At 32.0% G+C, this 10,497-nt stretch overlaps 1 protein-coding gene across 2 annotated transcripts; it reads left to right on the top strand.

Annotated features, from left to right (window-relative positions):
* The first annotated feature begins 138 nt into the window (after positions 1 to 138).
* Positions 139 to 6,360, top strand: LOC146540245 (clavesin-1-like). Of its 2 annotated transcripts, none has more exons than XM_085200398.1 (7): positions 139 to 173; positions 3,232 to 3,365; positions 4,090 to 4,243; positions 4,358 to 4,465; positions 4,917 to 5,064; positions 5,634 to 5,850; positions 6,085 to 6,360. In XM_085200398.1, the coding sequence occupies exons 2-7, from the start codon at positions 3,236 to 3,238 to the stop codon at positions 6,237 to 6,239; spliced, it is 912 nt and encodes a 303-aa protein (XP_085056524.1). In that variant the 5' UTR covers positions 139 to 173; positions 3,232 to 3,235; the 3' UTR covers positions 6,240 to 6,360. The 2 variants fall into 2 exon arrangements, with proteins under 2 accessions (XP_085056524.1, XP_085056518.1); XM_085200392.1 differs by having other exon boundaries at positions 142 to 187.
* The last annotated feature ends 4,137 nt before the right edge of the window (positions 6,361 to 10,497 follow it).

Raw genomic sequence — 10,497 nt, 5'->3', positions numbered from 1 at the left:
TTTCGTTAAACCTGAATACGTTGAAGGCGAATTAATAAGAGAAAGTATAAAAAAATATTAATTGTTTACAATATGTGTACAAAAGGACATTTTTGTGTAATATGGATTTTTTATACAGCTGTGAGTTAAACACTGTGCAGTGATCGTGGCCAGCGGTTGTCTCTTATATAGAGGTACTAAAAACTATGTAAGTTTATTGTATTTATTTTTTAAAATATTTGGATTAAATTTTACCGATTATTTTTTATTCTTACATTCAAAATGAAAAGTAAAAGAATATTTTTTTATAATTTTCAGTGTCTTTTTTTATTTATATTAAAAGGAAAATTTGTAAATTGAATGTCTTTCTTTATAATTGTTATTTTTTATGTTCTTGGTTATATTTGTTACATCTCTCTGTTTTTCATGATCCAGTTTATTAGATATTCCGGAACAACTTTACAAATGATTTAGTAATAATAATCGTAATAATAATTTATAATATGTCCTAAATGTCAATTGAAAAAAAATAGAAGCTTATTATAATTTAAGCTCGAATATAATAAATATTTTCTAAAGTATAAACATTTATGTTATAAAAATAATTATCATGTATGAAATTTTGAGGATTAATAGTTTCATAAGTGGTTAAGTTTGTATGCGTACTTACTAACTTGAAAATGGAGCCTTTTCAGAGATATCGCCGTAGGAAGTTAAGAATAATATAAAATATATATATTTATTGTTACCAAACCATTTACTCGGGCCTCTAGTTCTGCCAGACGTTCTAAAAGTTGTTTAAAATTGGGGGTAAACACGTTTTAATAGCAAGCTTTATTTTTTTACGAGTCATTTCAAGAACCTTTATAAGCATCCAGACAGCGTCTGGGGGCCCTGGAATCTTGAGCTACATTGTTTTTCATTTATTTTTTAAATATTTTATTTAGCTTGACGCTGTATCCCGCACATAGCAGGAATATAACCTGGGAACCTAAAGTTACGAATCTCCGTTTCCATCAAGACACTTCTGTTCCGCGCTTCTCGCCCAATTCTTGAAGCATTCGGTGTTGAGAGGAGCCCCGCGATGTTTCCTTATCACATAAATATCGAGATAAATGGTATTGACAGAGGGACAGACACCCAACAAAGTGATCCTGTAAGGTTTTCTTTTTTTTTCATTTTAACGTACGGAACTCTAAAAATATGTATTTTATATAAGAGGAAACTATATACATAAACCATTTATACTTATTTCCTTGTAATATGTTATAATCGGAGTTGTTTTGTGTTTATCGTGTATATGACTTTTGAACTATATACAAGCAATTATGTCATAGACTACCCACTAGCGGCTTCGCCCGCTTAAAATAAACAATTATTCATTTACTAATAACTTCAATTACTTAAGTGATCTAAAAATATGTTCATTTAAAAGACAAATCCAATTTAATAAAACAATAATTTTGTAGGTATTTTGTCAAACAAAATTATATCATTAATATGACTTGAACTACAAATATGAATTTAAGATCGTATTTTTTCGGTGATACATCTAAAAAAAAGTTAATCTTGGGAAAAATAGTATTTACAGACAGATATACAAACCGACAGACGACCAAGTGATCTTATACGCGTTTTATTTGCTTTTATCTGAGGTACGGTACCCTAAAAATTTGCATATTGATTAATTAACATATCGGTGCAAATTTTTTTGTCTATATTGGGTATATTCTTAAAGTTGATGTCAGCCGGGCGCACACTAATATAATTATGTCTACATATATCATCATATGTATATTTTTGTATAAAGTGACATTCATGTTGCTATGGCATTCTAATACAAATATAAGTTTGTAAATATTGGTTGTAAATTAATTTCATAATTATAGGCACCCGGGAAGTATCCTTTAGAATTCCAAATAATCTTTGTATTGTCTTGATTTAGAAGCTTCATTTTTTTCTGTGCTTTAAGGACCATAGATCTCAATATGATCTCGAGATAAACAATCTGAACAAACGGACAGACTGACAACAAAATGATCTTATATAGGTTCCGTTTTTACCTTCTGTGGTACGGAACCCTAAAAATAGACGTATTTTCAACTGTCATTATATGTTCGTCAATGCACTGTAAACACCGGATAAGTATCTAACAATTTTGATTTGACAATGGCGGAACAAATTGTATTACCATTTCGTAATACCCCCCCATGAGGAGGTATCCCCCATTTAAATACTAACATTTTTGACAATAACTTTTTGATCGGTAATTTGTTGTTTTTAGGAACCTGGGAACCTAATGTAAAGACCCCATTTCAATTAAGACAATTTTACTGTTATTTATCGCCGAATTATGTAGGCAGTGTGTGGTGCGAAACACAACGCCGCGCCTTGCCTCGTTACCAGAGCGAAGAAGTAAAATTATTAAGTATTTAATTTCCTCAAGTAGTTATCGAACCCACAACCTATCTCGACTGGCCTCTAAATAATTATTAACAAGGCAAATTAAAAAATAAAATAAGAAAAAGTAAAAATATTTTTATCAACCGTCCGCGTCGGGGCAGGACTTTGAAGGGCTTCAGGACATTGACTTGGTTTTATTTAAATGTGATATTATTTTAATGATTAAAATTTGTATATAAAAAATATTCTTTCATAATAATTAAGGAACAAGGAAATAGAAATTTAAGTTAAAATTCCTGATTTTAAAACTATCGTAAATAATTATTTCTGTGTTGTGTTATACCTAAGTGTTAAGAGCTTCTTTAGTTTATAAAATCTTGCTTTACTTATTTCATTTTATATTCTTTGGAATAAATAAAGTAAACAGACGGTCCACAGGTAGATAGAAATACTTGTTTAGAAAACGTTAAAAAAGCGCTAATTTGATGATTTCCAAGAGGTGCAGTTCCTATCCATCTTTCAAACTATATCAGTTAAATATTTTAAAAATGCTTATATAACATATTTATAGATAAGTTTATATTCAACTTTCGAAAGCCGGCGTTAAGTTCCGCCACTCAGCCTCGATTCCATGCTCCGTTCCAATTAAAACACTTCTTCTGCTTAAATTCCACTAAATTTTCGATGTATTACGTGTTGAGTGGCGAAACTCAACGCCGCGCTGTACTTCGTTACCAGAGCAATGAAGTGAAACCACTAATAATTCATCCCCCCCGACACGCTTGTCCCTAAGCGCCCCGACTAGCCTGGAATGTCAAAATTGTCAATAATATTCAATGTCTTTTACAGTATCATGGCGGACATTGTGAAGGAACAGTCCCTTGAAGAAGAATATAAGAAGACTGGCATCAGGCCAGCTGACGTCGCTGCCTTGCGTGATTGGTTAAAGACTCAACCACATCTCCCTGAAAAATATATATCTGGTCAGTTATTATTATATTTAAATTAATTTGCTAAGATATTAAAAAAATAAATCAGCTTCACGCTGTATCCCGCACATAGCGTGGTAGGCAGAGGGAATCTATTGGTAAGATCACTCCGTTCTCCAATTATCGCTGAATTTTTGAGACATTGCGTGCGGAGTGGTGGAAGTCAAAGACGAGCTTTGCCAGCGTGAAAAAATTAAAATATTAAATAAATAATAATGCATTCCCCCGAGTGGGGATCGAACCCAGAACCGTCGCGTTACAGTCACACAGCTGCGCCACGACAGCCTTAATTATATCTTGCTAAGTTATAATTAATAACTAAACACGGAACACGTCACTTTTAGTATGAACTGGCAAGTACCTGATAATTATTACTTATTAGTAGCTAATAATGTTTATATATAGTTTATTTATTTCCTGGCCCTGGTGACGAGGCAAGGTTACCAGGTCAACGATGTTGAGTTCCAAGTCGGAAAGTATGGAATGGAAGTGTCTTGACACTAGGTTCCCACAGTCAATTTGCCTCCCTTGCTATGTTCGGGATACAGCGTGAATATATCTTCTTATTAAAGTAAAGAAATTAAAATAATTCATTCCTCCGACTGATAATCAACCCTAGGTACATCTCGTTTAGAGTCAAACGATGAGCCACGAAGGCCTCTAAGGCCTCTATAATATATCTTTCTGATAATATATTCTATCTATTTCTATTTTCCAGATCTTGATATAATCCTCACATATCACTGCTGTTACCAAAGCTCCGAAGTCTCCAAGCAAGTGCTGGACCTGCACTACACTCTGAGGACGTTGTTCAACAATTTCTTCTTGAATAGAAAAGTAGATGATAATGTCATTAAGACGTTGAATGTTGTGTAAGTATTTTTCCCGCTGGATCCCGCATGTAGAAGGATAGAGAGAGGAGTGATAAATGTTTTGCACTAATCTTAATTTTGTTTCATCATAATTTTCTTTGTTATTACTTTCAGGCTAACCGTACCTCTCAGTATACCATCAACAATTGATAACTTCAAAGTGGTATACCATCGACTCATAGATTTTGATACGAAGAATTTTGTTTTTCCGGATGCTCTCAGGTATTTAATTTTTTTATTTTTCATCCTATATTGTCAAGTAATTTGAGTATAATATTTGTCTATTATGTCTTAATTATTCTAGATTTGGATTTTATATAGAAGATAAAGTTTGAATTAAGGGAGTTTATTATACTGAAACATTTTTTTTTCAACCCACCGTTGTAACAATGTAAACAGAGCGAATCTAGTTCGAGATTTTGTGTATTGAGTTGCGTAACTCAACTTCGCGTTTTCTTTTGATAGAGAAATAAAAGATAATAACTCTTTGCCCCGACTAGGAATCAAACTCATCGTTTATATGGAACTATTATTTATAGTTCATTTTAATATGTGTTATTTATATGTATATTTCAATATTGTAATTTATGTATTAATCATTTGTATAATACATACATTTAATAGAATTTATGTATTATATAAATAAATGTACGTTCCTTACGTTATGTTTCAGGGTTGTTTTAATGATATTAGATTTGATACAATACGAGGAGGGCACGTGGCCAGGGTTCATCATCCTGATCGACTTAACCGGCGTCTCTTTAGGACACATTGCTAAATTAGATTTGCTGTCGGTACAACAAGTGCTTTATTATTTACAGGTAAAAATAACTATATATTTTTGTTTTTTTTTTAGGTATAGCAGGGTAGGCAGAGACTTTCGTTTTTTTATCGATTTAATATTTTTCTATTGGAATAGATATTTCAAATATATTCGTCGCTTATTCAACGGGGACTAACTTGGTAAATTGTAAAATATTATATAGTCTTTAATGTTTCTACTTAATAAATGAAATAAACTCCTAAAAAAATACTACAGCAATATTTAATAATATTATTTGCAGCATTGCTCTAACACCAATTTCAGTTCGTTCTTTTTTGGTTCTCTCGGAAATCTTCTACCTGCTTTGACCACTAAGCTACGTGCTGTTATTCAACTAACATTATTACTTATAATATAAGATAGCAGAAGTTTATAATAATCTTCGTATGCATATGCTATCGACATAAATAAAGTGTGCGTCCAAGTGCTCTGTCACGTGCTCTGTCACAGAACACTTGGACGATTTCGTTTGAAGATGTTCGAATTTCAATTCCACTACGTGTAAATATTTATATGTTGTCTAAAAAATCCACGTATAATTGTTTTCTAACATTATTTTTTTTACAGGAAGCCATGTTGGTAAAACTAAAAGGCTTACATTTCATGAATGCCCCATCTTACGTGGACCGATTGTTGATGATATTAAAACCGTTCATGAAGAAGGAACTACTCCAGATGCTGTGCATCCACTCCGTTGGTACCAACACTGTGGATAAAGTGGTACCTATGAAAGCCTTGCCAAAAGAAGCTGGTGGTGAATGCAAGACCTTTGAAGAAGCTAAAAGTAAGTCATTAATAGTTTGGTTCGGAAAATCAGTTCACGTTGTATCGCCCATATAGCAGGGTAGGGCAGAGAGAACCTTATATTATGATACTCCGTTGCCCACTTTTCAATCACTTTTTCGGGCATAACGTGTTGAATGAGAAAGAAATGAAAGTATGAATAAATAATAATAAGGTAATTTTTAATAATAATAATGTTACCCTTACTATATACATATTTTTCTTATTGTTCCAGATGATATGATCGAAAAGTTTGTGGCCAATAAAGACTTTTTCCTAAATGAAAACAGAAAAAGAGTAGTAGAGTCATTGCGACCTGGGAAACCTAAAACTTTGACAGATATATTTGGCGGTATAGAAGGCTCTTTTAAAAAACTGGAAATTGACTGAACACAACTAAGATGCGGCTTAAATAAATAAATAATATCTTAACATTACAATGATTGTTACTTTTTTACTATATTATATTTTTATTATGATTTTGTTTAAATACATATATTTGTTTTGTGTATTCTCTTTTTTATTATTAATACTAGTCTGTTCACGTTTTTTCTGATTACAATCTTTGGTATTCTCGACTTAATTCTAAAATGAATTTATTCTCAATATATGAATATAGAGAGGCCAGTGCGTGCGATAGGTTGTGGCTTCGATTCTCATTCGAGGATATGAAATGCTTAATATTTTTAGAGCTACTATAATATAAGTCACAATATAAATAAATTGTAACGAGCGATTTGCAGCGTCCAGGCTCTTTTCCTGGAGCTGGAGCTGGAGCTTGGAAAGTTTCCAGGAGACGCGGAGTCGGACTCGCGGACTATATAAATGTTTGTTGTATCGGAGCCCCTTAATTTTTTTTTGTTTTATTTTGTATGTGTTGTTATAGTAGAGTATGTGGAGTTGTTATTTGTGGAGCACAAATACATCATATGTAAAAATCTATTTAAATTTCTTAAACTACGTACATATAAAAATACGTAAATTTCAATTGTATCGTCCGCGTATTGTCTATTGTCTATCATCCTGCATGTAGCAGGGTAGGCAAAGGGAGCGTAGTGTTGAGACACTCTGCACCCTATCACCGAATTCTGGAGGTATTGCGTGCGGCACCAGAGCGAAAAAATTAAAAATTATAAGATAATAAAGGATAATTAAATAAAATATAATTTATATTTTCAAAATAAAATTAATTATTTTATTTCTGTCATGCAAGAGAATTTTGAACTTGTCAATAAAAGATAGATACCTACAAATGTAGTATCTATTGTGCATTACTAAAATAGCTCACAGAGAGCGAGCTATAAATGAAATAAATTATTTTTGATTGCCTCACCGTGTCGAACTCGAATTGATGATACTGTAAAGGCCGGCTACAGGCAAATTATTTGTTTATTTATTTATTATCATTTAACAATTTAATATAAAAACATCAATATATATAACACTTAAAAAAAAACAAAAAGTTACACTGCTACACACAAACTAACGGTGTTAAAAATGTTCATACATTACACAATTTGAAATAAACGTTAATAAAAAAATAATAAAAAATAAATAAGTAAATGAAATGACTATTTTACTACTTTAGGAAAACGTTAGAGAGTAATAAATTTAAATTTCCCACCACTTTTCTTGAATCTGAACTCTAATATCGAGGCAAATATGCGGCGTTGAGTTTTGCCACTATTTACGCAATGCGAACGAAAGTGTCTTAGTGAGAGCGGAATATGTGATATTTCGTTCTCACTAATATCACTAATATCCTTAACAGAAGACACAAGTCTATTTCGGCACTACGTGTTTATTTATTTATTTATTTATTTATTTATTTATACGGATCTCCAACTATCGTACATATTGGTTTACATTACATACATTCTTAGGATATACTAATACTATTATGTACAACTGATTATAGGAGAACACATCATTCATCAATAATAACAATGATTAATTTACACTATAGAAAAAATAATAATAATTATATAACAAAAATATAAGATTACTTAATATTACATAATAGTTAAAATCATTCACAATTAGTTCTATAAATTAACTTTATTGAGTATATGGTTGCATTTTCTTAAGAAAACTGAGAGCCCGTCACAACCAATGTCTAACGTGACATCTTCTTTCAAGTACTCATTAAATGAACGAGAGATGCGATTAATGGGACTATTTTGTCCAAGGTTCGTTCTAGTTCTTTCCGTCTTGAAAAACAGACATGGGTTGCGAGGGGCTCTCTGAGGTATCTTAATATTAAATCTACTCAACAGTTCACTATCATCGATCTTTCCTTTGAATAAATTATGTAGAAACTTCATGTCTACGAGATCTCTACGGTTTGAAAGCAATTGCAATTTAAAGCTGCCAATTATGTCTTCATATCGTTCACTATGACTTAGAGTCTTAAACCTATAAACTAAATATTTAATAAATCTTTTTTGAACGCTTTCGAGCCTATCAGAATACTTCCTGTAAGCAGGAGACCACACCTGGCAGCAGTATTCAAGCTTACTACGAATTAAACTATTGTAAAGGCGTAGAATTGTTGCTGGATTTTTAAAATCCCTTGATTGCCTAAAAATGAAGCCGAGTAACTTGAGGGAAGCTTTCACAATAGTGTTAACGTGCTCTTCAAATCTCAATTTACTATCAAATATTACGCCAAGGTCCCTAACAGAGTCTGTTACATTAAGATTTTTACCTGAGATATGGTAGTAACTCATAATAGGTCTTTTCTTCCTCGAAAATCTTATGAAGCTACATTTACTTGGGTTGAGGACCATTCGATTTAAATCACACCATTCTACGAGTCTATCAAGATTGCCTTGTAAGGCCACCACGTCAGATTCTTGTGTTATAATTTTGGCAATTTTTAAGTCATCAGCAAACAAATAAAACTGACAATTTTCGAATATGTCTGCTATATCATTAATGAATAGCACAAAGAATAGAGGCCCCAATTAGAGCCTTGCGGAACCCCAGAAGTAGCACTAAAAGACTCAGAGCTCTCACCATGTATCACTACTCTGCTATTACGATTAGAGAGGTAAGATTTGCACCAATCAAGAAGGATACCAGATATACCAAAGCTTAATAATTTTCTAACTAGAATACCATGGTCTACCTTATCAAATGCCTTAGAGAAGTCCGTGTAAATTACGTCTACTTGTAGGTTTTTATCAACTGAATCGATAAGATATGAGACGTAATTAAGCAAATTAGAATTAGTAGATTTCTTAGGTATAAAGCCATATTGACGTGGATGCAGTAAGTTTTTAACATGATGAAATATGAAGGGGTGAACGATTGATTCAAAAACCTTTGACATAGTTGAGAGTATAGATATTGGTCTGTAGTTAGATATAAGTTCCTTTTTTCCATCTTTAAAAATCGGCACTATTCTTGCTTCCTTCCATATATCTGGAAACCGTCCCTGCACAAGTGAAGCATTATAAATTAAATGCAATGGAAATGATATTAAGTCAACGCAATTAAATAAAAATAAAGGGGGTATATTGTCAGGTCCAGAACTCTGTTTTAAATCAAGTCTTTTTATTTTATTTATTATGGTTTCCTGGGATATGTAAATATTAGGCACTTCAGATAACTGCTGATGTGAATCAAGATTATCACCACATATGTCAACTATAGGATTAAAAACACAGGAAAAGTGCTCAGAAAATAGATTACAAGATTCTCTCAGGTCATTCGAATGCTTATTACCCAAATACATAGATGATGGGTACCTAGAGGAGTTTCGACGTTTATTAGAAATGTGAGTCCAAAAATATTTAGAATCAGTACCAATTTGATTTTCCAGAGTATGTATATATTTGTCATAACACGTTGTTATCAGTATTTCACAGTTATCTCGGAGATATTGAAATTCGATTAGGTCTAGGGGATTATTATAAATCTTGTATCTAGTATGAAACTTCTTTTTTTGCTTCAATAAATATATAAGAAAGGAGTTAAACCAAACTGGATGATAATTGTTGTGCTTATTACTCTTAGGTACATAAAGATGTATTATTTCATAAAGAATTTGATAGAATCTGCTAATCATGTCGTTCACATTATCATATTTTAGGAGTTCACCTTCCCACGAAATCTCGCTCAGGGCTTTAGTTATTTTATTATAATCACCCTTAAAATAGTTATTTTTTTGTATTTTTACATGAGGCGAATAGTGGGCAGGGGAAATTGAGATTAACATTTCTAATGGTGGATGGTGAGGGTCAACATTTCGTATAGGATTAGTGCATTTTTTAATACTTACTATTTCAGAGTTACAAACCACTAAGTCTAGAATTTTATCATTATTATTTTTGACATAATTGAATTGCTTAAAATTATATAATTCCATAAAGTCTGACAGTAAACTATGAATAGAACTGTTGCTGTTAATTAAGGGCAGGAGATATGAGCTGGGGCTATGAAGTTCCCAAACAACATTTGACATGTTAAAATCACCTGCTATAAGTGTGTATTTAGTGATACACTCATCCATCACTCGATTAGTGAGATATAGTGTTCAACTATCGTCGTCGTTATTATGCTCAGTAATAACACCCCAATAATTTATTGGGAACACCCCAAGAATTTATTACTCAACGTAATATAATTATTAATAATAATTTAA

The sequence above is a fragment of the Heliconius melpomene genome, chromosome 2 (genome assembly GCF_056956725.1).
Source record: "Heliconius melpomene rosina isolate 202511_hmr_F chromosome 2, ASM5695672v1, whole genome shotgun sequence".
In the NCBI taxonomy this organism is placed as follows: Eukaryota; Metazoa; Arthropoda; class Insecta; order Lepidoptera; family Nymphalidae; genus Heliconius; species Heliconius melpomene.
The sequence above is the reverse complement of the archived record's forward strand: the minus strand, read 5'-3'. Positions and strand labels throughout refer to the sequence as shown.